Source organism: Odontomachus brunneus, unplaced genomic scaffold (assembly GCF_010583005.1).
Source record: "Odontomachus brunneus isolate Ranch 3 - 2012 unplaced genomic scaffold, Obru_v1 Obru_scaffold_025, whole genome shotgun sequence".
NCBI lineage: Eukaryota > Metazoa > Arthropoda > Insecta > Hymenoptera > Formicidae > Odontomachus > Odontomachus brunneus.
The window spans coordinates 1,703,865-1,721,418 of record NW_022639475.1 but is presented as its reverse complement, the minus strand read 5'-3'; the positions used below and the strand labels follow the sequence as shown (position 1 = coordinate 1,721,418).

General features: G+C 36.6%; 4 protein-coding genes across 5 annotated transcripts in view; 2 read left to right on the top strand and 2 right to left on the bottom strand.

Moving 5' to 3' along the window:
• The window catches only part of LOC116842504 (VPS35 endosomal protein sorting factor-like), a 7,293-nt gene extending 1,789 nt beyond the window's left edge, over positions 1 to 5,504 (bottom strand). The window contains exons 1-18 of one of the 2 annotated variants that reach the window (XR_004377732.1): positions 5,302 to 5,318; positions 5,089 to 5,176; positions 4,788 to 5,000; positions 4,550 to 4,712; positions 4,251 to 4,459; positions 4,046 to 4,176; positions 3,764 to 3,940; positions 3,351 to 3,695; positions 3,178 to 3,278; positions 2,903 to 3,084; positions 2,694 to 2,837; positions 2,440 to 2,603; positions 2,192 to 2,354; positions 1,772 to 1,964; positions 1,571 to 1,710; positions 1,349 to 1,510; positions 967 to 1,233; positions 582 to 873 (exon numbers count right to left, since the gene is read on the bottom strand). Coding sequence is in view for 1 of the 2 variants with exons in the window: in XM_032811814.1 (XP_032667705.1) it covers positions 791 to 873; positions 967 to 1,233; positions 1,349 to 1,510; positions 1,571 to 1,710; positions 1,772 to 1,964; positions 2,192 to 2,354; positions 2,440 to 2,603; positions 2,694 to 2,837; positions 2,903 to 3,084; positions 3,178 to 3,278; positions 3,351 to 3,695; positions 3,764 to 3,940; positions 4,046 to 4,176; positions 4,251 to 4,459; positions 4,550 to 4,712; positions 4,788 to 5,000; positions 5,089 to 5,176; positions 5,302 to 5,318 (2,942 nt within the window). In the remaining variant the exon portion in view is untranslated. Of the gene's footprint in view, positions 1 to 581; positions 874 to 966; positions 1,234 to 1,348; positions 1,511 to 1,570; positions 1,711 to 1,771; positions 1,965 to 2,191; positions 2,355 to 2,439; positions 2,604 to 2,693; positions 2,838 to 2,902; positions 3,085 to 3,177; positions 3,279 to 3,350; positions 3,696 to 3,763; positions 3,941 to 4,045; positions 4,177 to 4,250; positions 4,460 to 4,549; positions 4,713 to 4,787; positions 5,001 to 5,088; positions 5,177 to 5,301 lie in introns of both variants that reach the window. The other variant, XM_032811814.1, reaches the window with a different exon arrangement.
• Positions 5,505 to 7,817: 2,313 nt separating this feature from the next.
• LOC116842521 (SUZ domain-containing protein 1) lies at positions 7,818 to 9,853 on the top strand. The gene is made up of 4 exons (XM_032811860.1): positions 7,818 to 7,987; positions 8,379 to 8,443; positions 8,727 to 8,916; positions 9,403 to 9,853. The coding sequence occupies exons 1-4, from the start codon at positions 7,943 to 7,945 to the stop codon at positions 9,592 to 9,594; spliced, it is 492 nt and encodes a 163-aa protein (XP_032667751.1). The 5' UTR covers positions 7,818 to 7,942; the 3' UTR covers positions 9,595 to 9,853.
• A 2,274-nt stretch (positions 9,854 to 12,127) lies between these two features.
• Positions 12,128 to 14,756, top strand: LOC116842500 (U4/U6 small nuclear ribonucleoprotein Prp31). Its single transcript, XM_032811804.1, has 8 exons — positions 12,128 to 12,358; positions 12,457 to 12,654; positions 12,727 to 12,931; positions 13,032 to 13,201; positions 13,429 to 13,586; positions 13,665 to 13,955; positions 14,048 to 14,272; positions 14,377 to 14,756. The coding sequence occupies exons 1-8, from the start codon at positions 12,241 to 12,243 to the stop codon at positions 14,479 to 14,481; spliced, it is 1,470 nt and encodes a 489-aa protein (XP_032667695.1). The 5' UTR covers positions 12,128 to 12,240; the 3' UTR covers positions 14,482 to 14,756.
• LOC116842501 (cell cycle checkpoint protein RAD17) lies at positions 14,319 to 17,366 on the bottom strand. Its single transcript, XM_032811805.1, has 10 exons — positions 17,030 to 17,366; positions 16,271 to 16,664; positions 16,036 to 16,192; positions 15,827 to 15,949; positions 15,551 to 15,729; positions 15,395 to 15,484; positions 15,120 to 15,310; positions 14,920 to 15,038; positions 14,713 to 14,835; positions 14,319 to 14,460 (listed from the first exon to the last, which is right to left on the bottom strand). The coding sequence occupies exons 1-9, from the start codon at positions 17,042 to 17,044 to the stop codon at positions 14,718 to 14,720; spliced, it is 1,386 nt and encodes a 461-aa protein (XP_032667696.1). The 5' UTR covers positions 17,045 to 17,366; the 3' UTR covers positions 14,319 to 14,460; positions 14,713 to 14,717.
• Positions 17,367 to 17,554: the final 188 nt, after the last annotated feature.

Sequence of the window (17,554 nt, the reverse complement as noted above, 5' to 3'; positions counted from 1 at the left end):
ATATATATATATATATATATATATATATATATATATATATATATATATATATATATATATATACACACAAAATGTCCTAGGTTCGTTTCCGCAATTTTCGTGAGAACGGATTGAAGTGAACATAAAAATCCTATACTATTTTGCGATATTCGTAATAATAGTAGAGATATTAATTGTGGAAGATTAAGGAAAAAGTGTATGCTGAATGGTAGAGAGAGGAGCAACCATCGACATGAGCTTTGATGCGGTATGGCGAGACATAGCAATGATATAAGTACAAGTAGCGGCGTTGTTCCTTAACTTTTTTTTTACAAAATTAATATATTTATATAATATTTATCTATTATTAATATATATCTATTATTATTGCGAATATCACAAGACTTGTATGGGACTTTTATACTTACCTCAATCCATCTTACGTTCCCACGTTCTGGGACACTCTGTGTGTATATATATAACATTGTGATATTTTTGTGTGGGAATACAAATTCTTACGTTTAGTCGTACATCTCATATTTCAAATAGCATTTGTTATATTAAAGGAAAGAATGATGTAAAGTGTTTGCTCAGTGTTTTACCTTGCATTTAGTTCATTCTTCGTGTTCAACTTTTGCGAAGTGATCAATCTATATTCGAATTTGATTGTTCGTTATAATTAGTTTCACTAATACAATCGGGAAATTTACTGCATGATCAAAAAATGTCTTCCGAGAAAACTGCCAATAAAAGTGAATCAAAACGCATCGAAACTGTGTGTTATCGAAATGTCCCAGCCGATATTATTCACCTAGACATTTTCCTGAGTATGTCGGAAAAGTGCTCGTACTCGTGATGATGACTCTTTTGCATCATGTAAGCCTTCGTCCTCATCTGTAGAAAATTGCAGAATAATAACAGAGAGCTCACGCAACGGAGGCGAAACACGAGATATCAGAATCGTAATCATTACTAGCACATATTTACAGTCACTTTCGGATCCACTGAACCGTGGCGTTGTGATAAGTTCCACAAATTTACAGCCATATTCGCTAACGCAGGTTCCCGTAGATCCGCACGAATGATGAAACAGTTGAACAATTCGAGCGCCAGGGCAGATTGCTTATCAAATTGATCAATGGACCCGAGATGCTTGAGATGACTCAAAATTTCTTCCACGATTTTCGAACAAATTTTATTGACCTCACCGATGAATTTCTGATCAGATCCATACAACTTATCGTTCGAATCGACCTAAAACGCCAATCATTTCATATTTATTTCCATATTTTAATTTCTATTTTTAAAGCGTCATAAATATCGTAACAGTTAGCTTGACTCTTTGAATATATGTGAAATTATGAGATACCTTATCGATATGGTAAGGATAATTTTCCTGAGCGACCGTCGACAGCAGATCTAGTACGCGCAAATACAAGTACGACTTGGTCGAAGTGTTTTCTTCAAAACAACGTTGAACTGCGTTGAGCAATCCTCTCATCAGATACAAGACACCATGCTCCGGGCTATCCTAATGAACGGAGCAATATTACAATAACAATTAACGTACAACGTGTATTTGCATACGTACCGGGACCACCAGCAACGTCGACAAGAAATTTGACAGATACGAGAGTAAATACGGCTGTGAGCTCTTCTGTCTGCCGTCGATGTCGATGGTCTTTGGCATTTCCGGAACCAAGCTCAAAGCCGCCTTGAAACAGGCATCGGCTGAAAGCGCGACCGAATGATACAACGTGAAATCTTCATCGTGAAATACAGATCGGCTTACCTTGGCCCAGACACTGATTCAAGAGAGCCACTTGTCCGGATAATAGATACAATTGAAGACGCGTGTGGACCAGAGTCAACGATGGGATAGTGATGAAACAGAATGCGGCACAGGCACGCACGAACGCTGACGTTCTTCTCGTGTGATGACCACGCACGATCTTTCTAGTGTCGACCGATAATCTATTTACACACTGAGCACAAATGAAAGAGTTGTCATATCAGTCGAGGTGCTTCACATTTGTTTTTACATTGATTAGTATTTATGTAAGAGATACAAATAATGTAAGTATATAGTATATATATAGTGAAGTAAATATACTTTATAAATAAATATTACAGAAGGAAAAATATATTTTATAATTATTATAGAAGTATATAGTAAAGAAAAAACTTTGTATCTGCAGTATATCGATATTACCTGTACAAGCTGTATATGAACACTATCGAGATTAGGAAACGCTGCCCTGGCTTCCGCGTAGAAACTTAGCTGCTTCTCAAAATCACGACCGTAATCCACTCGTTGCACGAGACCGCATATCAGTTGCCCGATTTGTCGTTTCTCATCCTCGACAGTTAAAGCGCTTCGAATTGATTGATTTAGTTTCAGAGATGCGGGTTAGTACTGACAAGGTAAAGAGAAACAAGTTCTGACGGGTACGTACGTACCTAACAGAATCATGCATGATCCTAGCGATAAACATTAGTGCGTTTATAATAATGGGGTCCGTAATGGACCCACTTTGCGCACTCAATCCTTCTATAACAGTCTTGCAAACCTCAACTTTGATACTTTCTTTGTGAAACAGATCTATTAACGGCAAGAAGTTGTCCTAAAAATATAAAAAATTGCTTATCGTGACTTATAGTTTTAATTATGTTATGAATGATGTACGATATAAAGAGATTGAGCAGATAATTACTACAGCGAGTAGTGACTCAAAGTCTTGTGTATGGGTGACTATCTTCTCAACGATATTCTGCAATTGCGGATAATAGTTCTCGAAAGCTTTGTTCGGCCGTAAGCGATCTATTATTTTGCCGAAAAACAAATTGAGCTCATTCACCTGTAACATGTATATTACGTCACTTGGACCTGACGTCAAGTACTATCACGATTCGCTCGACTTACAGAAAAATGTATAACGGTGAACTGAATCCAGATCTCGATGCAATGCATGAACTTGTTGGGATCTGTGAGCTCCGTGACGTATTTCCATATCACGTTGAGCACCGACTGACAATCCTCTTTCGGCGGAGACTCTCGCACGAGACACTCGCCCAAACTGCGATACAAGAGATACTGAGGATATCCTATGAAATTATTAAAAAGAAAAATATTATATTTCTCGAGTTAACAGATATGAATTGCTATATTGTCTATTTAATCTTTCATATGCTCCCTACCATCGTCTTCGCTCGCCACTATTAGATTCACGAAATCCATCGCGCGTGCGGCGATGTACGTCGGCTTAAATGCAGTCAGCACAGTATTCAACAACAATGATCTGAAAAAAGTACAGTGCAAAGTACCAATGAAATGATCGTGCGAGTGAATAATGTGCGTTAAAAATAGTTACCCATTTTCTTGCTTTCTACATCGAGACAAGACTTCTTCGAGAAAACTCTCAGGCAACGTTGCCACCAAAACTTGTACAATCCAATCCAATGCCGGCGAGTAGAGATTCAGATAAGAGTGTAGAGTGACATTTTGCTTCGCTAATTCACTCCTCACAGCAGCTCCGAACAACTGCTGATATGTAAACAGAAAGTCATACAGATTCTCTCTTACGAATTCAAAATCTGAAGTTTTGTTCAACGCCAATCCCACGCGGCACAAGTAGCATCGCGCGTAAACCGCTATCAACGGGTTCCCAATTCCTCTTATCATACGAGTTATACGTAATAGAGCGGTATTAAATTCGCTGAAATGAGTATGAAAATATAAGAAATATTTTTCCAATTCTTTTCCAGATGATCGCGGATATCTTACCTCGTCGTTAGGAAACTATACGATTTTATTATAGCCATCTCTACATATAGACGCGGTACTAGCTCGCGTATAGAAGCTATTTTGTAAAACCAATTCCGACATGTCTCCTTCGCGTTCTCTGGAACCATGTCGGGTGTAAAATTATCGGGTAAACTCGTGGGTATTTTGCTACCTGGTCTGCAAAACGGACGTTGCAATTAGAAAAAATAAAGATAAAAAAAATGTAATTACAAGTAAAGAGAAAAATTCAACTGTGCAAAGATCTCTTTGCATGATAGTTACTTATAATATTCAGCCTTCATTTTCAATCTCTCGTATACAAGTTTCCCAAAGATATCTAAAATATCTGTGATGAGAACAAACTTGCTTGGATAGAAATTCATCACAGACGTATCTACTAATAATTTAGCACACTGAAATAACTTAGCGTTAATATCCAAGTTTCGTGAGCTACGTTCCAAATAGGTGCATAATAAACAATAAAAACCTGAATAGCTATTTTCAGAGCTTTTACTCTTTGGTCAGAATGCCATGCTTGTACTAATTCGTTGTTCAATTGCTCGATTCGTGCAGTATATTGTTGTTGCGACAGATCTAGCATTTGTCTGACAGAGCCTTCCTCGAAGTCATCCAATTGCTCTAGTCGCGTTTTCACTTTGTCAACCATTGGGCCACTTGGCTGAACTTTTACTACAACTATATAAAATCATATCATATTTTAATAGAAGAATCGTTTTCTTAAATATGTTCTCTTATAAAATTGTATCAAACATAAACAAAAAATACCTTTTTCTCCACCTGATAAAAAACTGGTAACAATTGATAATTTTTCAGAAGTTGTGTATTTGCTCAATATGGCAGAACGTCTAACAGACCATGGCTCTACCAATTCCTCTGCTGTATCTTTCAGTTTTTTGCTGGCTGATGCAACATTACAAGAGTAATCCCACTACAATGTAACAAATGTATATTGGCAAATATTTAGGTAGCACTTAAAAAATATCAAAGTTTATTTGTATTTTACTTCATCTGCAGCCATTTTGGAGAGAGGATCTAGTTCTTCACGAGCAAACTGTGTGAGGGGATCAGAACCATCCAGAGAAGAATGACTCAGCAGTGGATCACTCAGTGGATTTGCAGGAATCGGTGTATGTGTCGGCGTTGGTGTCCCAGTAGAGGAACCTGTGCTAGTGCTACGCAATATATTGCGTCTAACTGCACCACGTCCATCAATCAGCTATACAGACACAATCAAAATTCATTTTTATAAAAATTATAATAAATATAATACTACAATTTTAAAATTGTACAAGATTCTATCTTACAGTAATTACAACTGGTTTTAGAGGATGTTCTACAGTTTCTTCTAGACATGTAAACTTTACAGTTCCATATTCCATAGGCTTTGATATCCTATAACAAAAATGTTCATAGTATGTAAAGCATTACAAAAACTTTTGCTTTCAGATTGTTACAGTAGAACTTTAATATACTCCGCAATTATTTAAAATTATAAATTTAACAAAGCAAATTCTCACCATTCTATTTCCGTCATATTTGAAGCGCATCGAAATATTTGTTTCCTGGAATATAAGAAGCAGAATATGATTCGTTATATTGACATTATAGAACCTATTGTATAGCTCTCAAATTTGACAGTCAAAAAACGCCCGCAAGGTCAAGGGTGCGATTAGATGTAGCGCGGTATGCGATATGCGGTACACAGAACGCGGTAAAGTAACTAGAAACCGCGCGCGGTGAGCCGCGCCTGTTTTCTTCTTCCTATTAGGCTACGTTCAGATTCCACACCTGGGTGTATTCTATTACTAGAAGTGCTATAGTATATGTAACATATACTATAGTGTTTCTAGTAATAGAGTGCACCCGGATGAAGAATCTAAACGCACCCTTACATGGAGCAGAAACTTGCGCAGAAAAGCGGCACGGGCTAGTGACAAATTCTCATTTGTTTTCATTTTCTAAAATGTATTAACTTCTTTCTATGCACATTTTACCAATATTCTTATTTTTTCAACAAATTTACTTATTAATTGCATTTAAATCAATTAATTCCATTTAAAAGTGCATAGAAATGAGAATTTATCATTAGCCCGTGCCGCTTTTCGCGCAGTTTCTGCTCCATATAATAGGAAAAAAAAACAGGCGCGGCTCACCGCGCGCGATTTCTAGTTACTTTACCACGTTCCGCGTACCGCATATCGCGCTACATCTAATCACACTCTAATAGCATGTTTGACTGGCTTTAGGTTAACCCACTCTGGGTTATTCAGCCTACGTTTATTGGTCGAACAAATATTTATAAGCTTTATAATTGACTAGTAGAGACTTATGACGTCATTAATCGCCCTCGGAGCAATTAACCCAGGGCCAGTCGAACACGCTATAAGCGTAAGCAGTAAGCAAATTGACCAATCACAGTCATTCATTCTTCTTACGGTCCAAGAATCAAAGACTGTGATTGGTCAATTTGCTTACTTCTTACATCTTACTGCTTAAATTTTTCTGTGTGCCACAGCCCTAAAGCGTTTTCTACAATGGCAGTAGGAGTAGTAGTAAGAAATAAGCAGTAAGCAAATTGATCAATTCCATTCTCACGTTTAAAAAATAATCGATTGTGATTGGTCTATTTACTTACTGCTTATTTCTTACTACTACTGCTACTGCCATTGTAGAAGACGCTGAAGGGACGTCTACATTGAAAGTAAGCAGTAAGAAGTAGGAAGTAAGAATAAGAAATTGACCAATCATAGTTGATTATTCTTCTCACATTCGACTGTGGTTGGTCAATTTCTTATTCTTACTTCCTACTTCTTGCTATTTACTTCCAATGTAAACGTCCCTTTAAAGGGGCGTCTATATTGGAAGTAAACTATATTGGAAGCTACTTACTTCCAATGTAGACGCCCTTTAAGACATTACTTAAGACGGTCTTGAAATAAGGTTCGATTATGAATATCGGCCAAGCATTCCTATACTTCTGCTGTAGCGGCAAGTGAAGCCGGAAGTTGGCAGTTTAAAACAGAGTAAGAGTTGATTTGCTCCTAGTGCTTTTTCATTCTATCGCAGGATTCATACCGCGTCCGATGTCCGACGTACGACATTCGATATCCAATAAAAAAATAGCTTTTCAATGGAGAATTGAATTCTATATTAGAAATCTGTTCTCCTATTGGATATCGGAAGTCGTACGTCGGACATCGGACGCGGTGTGAATCCTGCATATCGTATAGAAAGAATATGGCCGCTGTCAAGCTGTTAAGTGCTATATATAATGCAGTGCAGAATTAAAAGAATAAAACCATATCTTTTACTTATCTTGATATAAAATTGATATTTATAATATTTTATGTGTATAAATAATCACAGAAATTGCTCTTATCCTGTATTCATTCCATTGTCAAATGAAAAAGGTTAGGTTGCTATGACGGGTACAGTTTTTGAATAAGGTTTAGTGCTATAAATAGTTCTATTTAGTGTTGTAAGTACTTCAGAACAACGAATGGATCAATCACATTGCTTTATTTAACGTTTTAAAGTATTTACAGTGTTAAACGAATCCTCCTTCTTGACAATAATATAGAGTAAGAAAGCGCTAAGGAGCAAATCAACTTTCTCACTCTGTTTTAAACTGCCAACTTCTGGCTTCACTTTGCGAAGAATGTTTGGGCTGCGTTCCGAAATGCACTACCAATATTAAAAATCTATCTAATCTAGTTTATGTTACGTATATTATAGAATTTCAGTACTGGCAGTGAATTTCAGAACTTTTCAGCCTTGGTCTATGTATATACGACATTCATAAAGTCCAACTATGAATGTTTCCATTCTCAGAATTATTTTATTAATGGCCTATCAACGATATGAGAAAATCGTCCTTAATTAAATATTCTACATTGACTTTTGCATTTTAAATGTTTAAGTTTTAGTTATATAATGAATTTACTTTATAATAAATTTTGATATATTTTGGGACATCGGACATCGAGTACAGGTTAGATTTCCAAATAGCGGCGGTATTTCTGAGTATCCCCGACAGACGGCTGCGCAATCGCCGTCCTCAATTTTCACATATCCATTTCACACTTCTCGCGCTCCTGGTAATCGTGCGCACGACTTCACGAATTCGACAATTTTCGCGGAAATTCGCGAAATTGAAGCATGGACGATGTTCTAGAGAGCTGGGAACAGATAGAAGAATCGGGTGTAAGATTATTTTGAATCTCCACCTTTCAAGTTGTATTTAGAATGCGATAATGTCTCGACTTAACCTATATTTTGCACTCACTCCTTCAAGCATAAATTTCTCACCACGAAATAGTACTGAAGCATCAAGAATAAATCTCCCGATCTTCTTCACGTTAGATCACGTCTATTGTTGTATCATGTACTACATCCGCGTTCTACTTATATTTCCTGACAGTATTAATACATATGACTTTTCATTGTAGTAGTAATTCACATTACCATAAGGACATGTTCTTTTATGAAATGAATAGAATCATGGAATTTGCATAAAGTTTCTACTAATTAATGAATATTTGCGATATTTATCACGTGTAAGAAAGTAGTAATGTAGAACTATAATGTTTTTCAGACTCTGGACAAAAAATTGAATGTTCTTCGTTTGGATGGAGTAGAGGAAGAATTAGAATCTTCTAGGTAAATTATTTATTCTTAGGCTCTATTCTTTCTATATAAAACTAAGAATTAATTATATAGTCTATATAAAACTAAAAATTAATTATATAGAGTTAATTGAAAAATATACTGTTACTGTATTATATTTAAATATTATCACTGTATTATATTTAAATATTATTACTGTATTATATTTAATTATTACTGTATTATTGTATATTACTGTATTATATTTAATTATATTGAAAAATGTACTGTTACTATATTTTTGTTAATCTATTACATATATTTAACAATTTTGTAGATGTAAGACCAGTAATAGTACAAACACAAGAATGATTATATTGGGAGATGATGGTATCAGGTCTCAATATATACCACCCAAACCCACAGTTAAGATATTAAAAAGACCAACTGCAGACTTGCGTGGAAGTGGTGATGGACTATTAATGAATGGTGATAAACCTAAACAACCTATTAAATCTTTAAAACAGGTATATAAATATCCTATTTATATACACACATACATACTATATACATACACACGCACACATATGTATTGCTACTCTATCGGGTAATTTATACATTATTTAGGTCCTTTTTCTTATATCAATTGAAGAAAGTTGAGAGAATAAGAGATCTAGTGTGTGATATAAAAATATGATACAGATGTTTGAAGATCAATTCCTGAAAAGTTTCACATCATATAAAACTAATTGTACAAAGTTGTATTAGACTAATATTGGTTGTATGAAGGATATTGTTGAATGATGCTGATTAGCTGTTTGATAAAATGTTTTTTCTTAATGTTGACCATCTTAAAAATCTTTTATCCCACAGCTAATCAACATGTCTTACAAATTCGTCGACACGTGACAAATGAAAGATAGCCCTCAAATCATACCTCAAAAAAAACAAATAAAACATTCGATACAAATGGAACATCTGATAACACTTGATAATATAATGAATACTTACAGAGGGAACAGGAATATGCAGAGGCGCGAAAGAGAATCATGGGAGAGGAAAAAAGCCCTGAGGAGAAATCCATACAAGAGATTAACAAGATTCAGCCAAAGTCAAACGCACCAAGTAGCAGTGGCCTTCCGAACAATATCGTTCGCATGCCCACAGGTCCTGACGGTACACGAGGTTTCAACGTGCGCAGGTAGCGTGTCTTCCAAGGATCAGCTGTTTCCACCCGTTTTCTTCCTCTCTTCCCTTCCTGTTGCTACAGCGAAGGGAGAGGTCGGCTATGAGGCCGATTTACGGAGCAGCTTCACGTTCTGCGTACTGAAGCAAGTAACCTCGAAGCTGCACCCTACGAGTCGCCATCACGCGCGGACCACATTTGCAGGGTCGAGATTATGGACTTATCAAAACAGAGAAGAGAGAGAAAGAGAGAGAGAGAGAGAGAGAGAGAGAGAGAGAGAGAGAGAGAGAGAGAGAAGTGCTGCAGGCTCATGCTGTTAGTGTTTTGCTGTTTTATGAATTTGGAATTGCGCGATATAGAAAAAATAAGAGACGAAAATAGCGAGAGAATTATATTATGTATATTATATATTTCAATCACAGTTTTGCTTGCAACTGTGCTTACAACAAGAAACGTGAATTTGCTATTGTAAAAGTACTATTTGAAATCTTTGCTTTATTTCTCGTAAAGTATTCGAGATATTTATATGAATTATGTTATAAAGAGTCACACACTGTATATACATGTATAATAACCGATAATTGTATACTATATCTCGAGTGTTTTGTTACTAAATCAGAAATACTTTTAAAGAGATCTCTTAATTGATTCTTTGTAAATTTAGAAGATTGTTCTTGAAAGATTCTTCTATTTTATGCGATATTTCTGTGAGAACACATGATGTATTACGATGTATGATACATATATATGTACAAATGTTAAAAAATTACTTTTTATATTTTGTAATGTTTCATTATGCTTTGATTCTTGCTTTAGAGAGTAATAGAAATCAGGGGAGACTGAAATATGGGTGATGATTCATTGGGGTTATTTTAGTAAAAAGAATCAGTGACATCTAGTATGTCAGGAACATATGACCTACCAGCAGGTAACTCGAAGAAAGAAGCATGAAGCACATTCTACAATAAGCTGTTAAGGTTGGTTTATGTAAGTCCCGATCCACAATAGGAATAGTAAGCTTTAAGAAATTGACCAATCACAGTCAAATTTAAGAAGAATAATCGACTGTGATTGATCAATTTCTTAAGGCTTACAGCTTACTACACCTATTGTAGGTCGGGACTAATCCATTAACTTATATCGAAACCGTAAAAAATTGACTAATCATAGTCAAATTATAGAAGAATAATCGACTGTGATTGGTCAATTTTTTACCGTTGCGGCATAAGTTAACGGATTACGGACATCATAAACTAGCCTTTAGTTATAAGTCATAGGCAAGTTGATCAACCACAGTCTATTATTTTTGAAAATAGTCGACTGTGATTGGTCAATTTGCTTGCGACTTATGATTAATAGCTTATTGTAGAATGCGTTTGAGAGCGGCACTAGGGCCAGGGATGAGTAATATGCGCAGCAGAAAGGTATTATGCACAATTCTGCGCATAATATACATAAAACGTCTATTATGCACATAATATATATAAAATGTCTATTATGCGCAAAAAACGCGCAGAATATGCAGAAAACCCCTGAAACGCACCCATTCTAATCTAAAATAATATTTCTTACTTCAATATATAGTTCCAGGCAGCTTGTACTTTGCCTTAATACCACTCCACGATTTGAAAAGAGATATTGCGCACCATCGAAACGGTACGACTTCGCCAAAAAATAAGTAATTCGAAAAGGATCCTAGGGAGGTGTATGTACCCCCAGGCGTGCGTTCGAAAACTCTATCCGAGTGCACTCGCTGCGTTGGAGTGAGAAAGATGCACAGGAATGAGATAAAGATAGAGGAGAAACACCCGGGTGGAGTTTTCGAACGCGCCTCAGACGGTCGGACCAAGCCTTTTAAAATAATCTATCCAGCCAGAAATGAAAAGTCGAATCGACGCCAACCCAATTTTTCATTTCTGTCTAGGTACAATCCTACTCGCTGCTTTTGAATCAGTTTCATTACATCTGTATATACGTGTAGATATAAAGAAATTAAAAAATGGAATACAGATGAACTAGATTCACAATTTCATGTTTTTCATGATCATGGACAAATATTTATGCTTTGTCTTATATACAAAACAGTTATAAAGCCAACCAATCAGAATGTTTTGTTTCACATTGATTACTTTATTTTGATTGGTATCGTAATCATTTACAATCATTTACGACCACGCTTACGCAATTGTAGAATAGCTCTAAAAGAAGTTTTATGCAGCAGAAAACCTCATTTAGTTATCTGCGCAGATTACTCGAGTTTTCTGCACATAAAACTTCACGCATAAAACGTGAAGTATTATATTATGCGTACTCAACCCTGATCGGGGCCCATATTCTTAAAATTTTTGCGTATACGTAATTTTCATTGCGCAGCTATTTTATGGTACGATTAAACCTGCGCAGTAAAACTTACGTATATGCAACTATTTCAAGAATAGGGACCCAATAAGAGGATATGTTTTCTAGAAACAAAAGTGACTTCACTGATCAGTCAGTGAAGAAACAAAAATTAGAAATCGGGCTATGGTTGGCAAGCCTGTAACCAAGAAGGAGCGAAAGTGAGAGAGAAAGAGGGAGAATATTTACGACTGTGACGTTTAGTTTACATGATATAGATTCTTTGGTGAATGAGTACTTTATAAAAAAACAAATCCAAGTATCAAACATGTCTTTGGCAGACGAACTTCTTGCGGATCTTGAAGAGAACGATGACTCGGACGTTCCTATAGAAGAACCGGAGCCGAATTTCATCCCGGCTTCGGTGTCCAAAGTTATAGAAGAAGGTTAGGTTCACAATATTTCACTACTTCATCTTACATCTTCAAAAGAAATAAATTATCAACAATGCACGTTATATACAAAATTCGTTCGTTTCTTACAGAGATAAAAGTAGCCTCTGTGCGAGAGCTGGCCAAGTTACGAGATTCAGAACAATTGCAGAAGGTGATGTTACAGATCGAGATGTACAGCAAAGTACCCAGAAAGTCATCCGACATTGTAGGACCTGTGGAATCCGATCCAGAATATCAATTGATAGTCGAGGCTAATAATATGGCCGTAGACATCGACGACGAAATAGGTTAGAACAAATGCAATTGATCGCATAATTTTCCTTTGCAAATTGATGTATACTGATTCTGGTATTTTTTAGCTACTATTCATAGATTCACAAGAGACAAATATTCAAAGAGGTTTCCTGAGTTGGAGTCTTTGGTAGTAGGACCGTTAGAATATGTGATGACAGTTAGGGAATTGGGTAATGACTTGGATAGAGCTAAAAATAATGAGACTCTGCAACAATTCCTCACACAGGCGACAATTATGGTTGTGTCTGTGACTGCATCAACGACTCAAGGGTAATGCTCAAATATTAATATTCAAATTTTGTACACAATTATCTGTATATAATTATTTGTTTATACAGGCTTTATTTGTTCTCCTAATTTGTATTTACAGCCAGCTGCTGACAGAAGAGGAGAAGGAGGCTATTTGCGAAGCATGTGATATGGCAGTGGAATTAAATAATTGTAAATCAAAGATATTCGAATATGTAGAGAGCAGAATGGCATTTATTGCACCAAATCTGTCGATAATTGTCGGCGCATCAACAGCTGCTAAGATTATGGGTATGAGTAAACATTATATCGCACGAATTAAGACTCCTAATTCCATTACTGTGGAACCCTGGATTTATGATGTCAGAAACGAGAAAATGCGTAGTAAAAATTCTTGTGAATCATTTTTAAGGAAAAAGATATACATTTTCTTGCTTCTGACATCAGGCTTCAAGCAGTGAAGCTGCGAGCTTAAAATAGCGAATTAATTTATATTGTAATATATTCTCCTAATTCAGGTGTCGCGGGTGGCCTGACGAAACTTTCCAAGATGCCAGCCTGCAACGTTTTGGTCTTAGGATCTCAGAAAACTACTCTCTCCGGATTTTCGCAAGTTACCACTTTACCTCACACAGGCTTCATATATTATTCTGAGATTGTACAAGAGACACCACCTGTAAGATTGTCTTCTATATAAAGAGAGATATATAATAAGCGTAGCAAAATTATTTAAAAACTAATAACGATGTTTCAGGACTTGCGACGGAAAGCGGCGAGGCTGGTAGCTGCTAAAAGCATGTTGGCGGCCAGAGTGGACGCCTGTCACGAGAGCACAGATGGTCACATTGGACAGATGTTGCGCGAGGAGATTGAGAAGAAACTGGACAAGTTGCAGGAACCACCGCCCGTGAAATTTGTAAAGCCGTTGCCGAAACCAATCGACCCCGGGCGGAAGAAACGCGGCGGTAAGCGCGTCCGAAAAATGAAAGAGCGTTATGCGATCACGGAGTTCAGGAAGCACGCCAACAGGATGAACTTCGCGGATGTAAGTTGTTGCGATATACTGTATATAGGATACCTCCCTTATGTTTTGTAATATTGAACAACAGCTAAGTTATATATTTTTTCCAATTGCAGATCGAGAATGACGCTTATCAAGAGGATCTTGGCTATTCACGAGGTACGATTGGCAAGGCTGGTACAGGTCGAATCAGGTTACCGCAGATCGACGAGAAAACGAAAGTCCGTATATCTAAGACGTTGCAAAAGAATCTGCAGAAACAACAGCAATGGGGAGGCAGTACTACTGTTAAGAAACAGGTCTCTGGTACAGCATCCAGTGTAGCTTTTACTCCTCTGCAGGTTCGTTTATGCTTCTTTGATTCTTTATCAAGCAATAGTCATATAATAATGTATAAAAATAACACGTTTATTTCGTTTTTATTAATGACTATGGGTGTTTATAGGGTCTTGAAATCGTCAACCCACAGGCTGCGGAAAAGAAGGTGAACGAGGCTAACGCGAAATACTTCTCCAATACAGCTGGCTTCCTGAAAGTTAAGAAATCATAGATTTTTGATGTAAAAATAAGCAAGAGGAAATCGTTGTATTTATTATCCTAATTATCCTAATGTAAATTTAAGTATTCAGTTCTTTTATCACTTGTCATTAGCATGTAGAGTTTTTAATTATTTATATTAGATTGTGATAAAACAAGTATGGAGGAAACGAATGAGACATTTAGAAACAAGGGGAGCACAACAGTTGCGGAAGAAATATATTTCGTATATAATCCGACATACCGTTTCTAATCATCTTCAATAAATATTTCGACGTCGTCGTCAAATACTTCGTTTGTTTCCTTCAAAACGGGCTTGATTATTGACTCGTACCATCGTATTTCTGCGGTCGCCAGGCATCGTCGTCTGCGAGTAAACATACGCGTTATTGAAGATTAATTAAATAGAAACGTGAAGAATGATCAATTATTGAAGTATCTCGATGCTCACATATTACTCTGATCGTCTCGCGGCTTTTTCACGGGATTCCAACCTGACACTGGCTTCTCATTGGCTAACATCAAGCCGCGAATACAATAAGATAGCGCAACTTTACTCAAATTACGATCCTATAAGAATAGGAAATGCAACAACGAACATTTACAATAAGAAAATCGACATCCCTCCCGCGTTATCCCGACTAAACTCACCCGCCATTCGGAATTCAGAACATCAGTTAAGCTCAAGATATCAGACGCCGTTGTGGCTTCCTCTATAGTTCTTATAGTATTCAGATAATTTTCTTGGAGGAACTTGGCAAACACCACCGCCTGTGACTGGAAGAAACCGGCTACTTCTTCGGGATCATGCACGAACCTACAGGATTTATTGTCTGGATCCCCTAGAATTACAAAAAATTACAACCAGTTCACGAAAAGTGAGAAGCTCAGTTCAATATAAAAGTTGAAGAGTAAAGTCAAATTACTTTTAGGATTAATGACTCTTCCGACGCCATGCAATAGACCTAAGGTTTCCTCCCGCACGCCGCACTCGTTCTTCGACCGCCGTTCAGGCACTAGCAATCATAAGAACAATGTCGACTAACTTTAGATTATTAAATTTTAACAAATAAGGAATATACCTCTGAGAGAAAGAAAAATGATATTTAACATGGCACTGCGCACGTCGCCAATGTTGTTGGATAACGTCTCATTGATGTGCTGTTGAGAGACATGCAGCATGTCGCCAGCGATGGAATTCAAGACGTTCGACACGCGCTTCAACACGTTCTTCATCGCCGTCTGCGTGGCCGCGTTCACGCTGCATTAAACCATTGAATTACGAATTACGATTGAAATCACACGTAAACGTAATAATTTTCAATTATGTCCACAAAGGAAAATGACGATCCACTCACTTGATGAGATCGATACCGTATTTTTCTCTTACAGTTGGAGCGAATAAGGTCTGCAACAGTCTTGAGTTACCAGTCTCTGTGCACACAAATACCACAGGCTCTCTTCCTACCTGGAAATATTTTCTACAAGATACTTGTGAGAAGAGATTACAAGCTTATATTACAAGTTTTGAGAAAGTTCACAACAGCTAATGCAAGATACCGCTTACTCCAGAAGTGAAAAGAAATCTTTGTGGTTCTCTTGATAAACGTTGGGAAGGTCCTTGACGAGAAGTAACTGCTTCGAACAAGTGCCGAATACTGTGTGGTATCGCGTCGCGCGGATTAAGTGATCTTCAAATCGGTCTCCTTGTCGCATTATGCGTTCTAAGAATGAAGACATTAGTGAGTAGTGTTCATGTTCAATGTTACTATTCTGCATAAGCATCAGAGAGTAATCATTACTGTTTTCATCCTCAGCTGGATCAATTGGAGTAATCCACTCGATAACATCGAATTTGTATTCATGAGCGAGCAGCTTTATGGCTGCAGTTTTGCCGCAACCAGAAGGACCAGAAAGGACCAATATGGAAGGCCGTCCCTTTGAAGCTCTGTTCTGAAGCCAGTTGGAGATTTCATTCTGCTTTAGCTTGCTGATTGCCAATTCGGAGAGTTTCTGCGGTTCACATGCTTCTAGCAGCTTCGACAAACTAGTCTCATGCTTTCTTCGCTGGGGTTTATTTTGTGTAAGTGATCTATCCAATGTATCATTATTTAGTGCTATTGAACTAGTACGCTTCACTGAAGGTTTATTTGTGGAGTCATTACAGTCGAATGATGGCACACACCAGTTATGTTTCTATGAGCAGGAAAATAATTAGAAAACATTTGTAAAAAACTGAATAATATGAAATATGAATGATATGAATAATAGAATAATATGATTTGTATCTTGAATGTTTGAATAGGATATGACAACAAGACACTACAGATAAGGTTAGAATTAAAATAAAATAATATATAGTTTATGTAATACGATAAAATCTGATCTTGATTATTAAGCTTTATAAATATCAATTTTCTAATCTCTTACATACAAAATCAAACGGATTTTCGGTAATAAATCTATCGGCTTATGTTTATACTAATCAAAGATTAGGTTATGTTATGTTGTACTCATAATACAAAATCACTTTTCAATATCTTTTTAATATTGTCACGTACCTTTGAGTGAGTCATGACTCTTTCTTATAAGTCTCTACATTATAACTAAATTTGATATTCTTTGGTGAGTTTAAGTTATCGTTTTTTAAGTTTCTTTATTCCTGCTCTCTTAAGACCAATTTATGATAGCCGTAATCGTTAACTGTAATCCATAAGAAATTGACCAATTGCAGTCGATTATTACAAGAATAGTCAACTGCGATTGGTCCATTTCTTATGGATGACAACTAAGTTAACGGTTACGGCCATCATAAATCGGTTTTTATTCTTCTGTAAGATCGACCAGCGTATGTAAATTGAGTTCCGGCTTAACCGCCATTACGTTAAGATGTATTTGAGCCTGATTTTTTTGGAATTCGTACCTCGGTACCTTCGATGAAAGGGCAATAAAGATAAGTCTGAGTTCAAGTAAAATAATAAGAGACAAGCAAGCGTAAGTCGTGTATATGATGACAAAAAGGAGGGATCATAACTTATCAATTTTACTATATAGTAAAATACTTGTATTTTCATTTTTCACGTAAA

Coding starts and splice junctions, on each gene's coding strand:
- LOC116842501 (XM_032811805.1), bottom strand. Junction 16,193..16,270: donor TCCAGCTGAGGATGAAAACA/GTAATGATTACT, acceptor CTTCATTCTTAG/AACGCATAATGCGACAAGGA. Junction 15,311..15,394: donor AAGAGTCATTAATCCTAAAA/GTAATTTGACTT, acceptor TTGTAATTCTAG/GGGATCCAGACAATAAATCC.
- LOC116842500 (XM_032811804.1), top strand. CDS start 12,241: ATGTCTTTGGCAGACGAACTTCTTGCGGATCTTGAAGAGAACGATGAC. Junction 12,655..12,726: donor AGACATCGACGACGAAATAG/GTTAGAACAAAT, acceptor GGTATTTTTTAG/CTACTATTCATAGATTCACA. Junction 13,956..14,047: donor ACAGGATGAACTTCGCGGAT/GTAAGTTGTTGC, acceptor TTCCAATTGCAG/ATCGAGAATGACGCTTATCA.
- LOC116842521 (XM_032811860.1), top strand. CDS start 7,943: ATGGACGATGTTCTAGAGAGCTGGGAACAGATAGAAGAATCGGGT. Junction 7,988..8,378: donor AACAGATAGAAGAATCGGGT/GTAAGATTATTT, acceptor AATGTTTTTCAG/ACTCTGGACAAAAAATTGAA. Junction 8,917..9,402: donor CTATTAAATCTTTAAAACAG/GTATATAAATAT, acceptor GAATACTTACAG/AGGGAACAGGAATATGCAGA.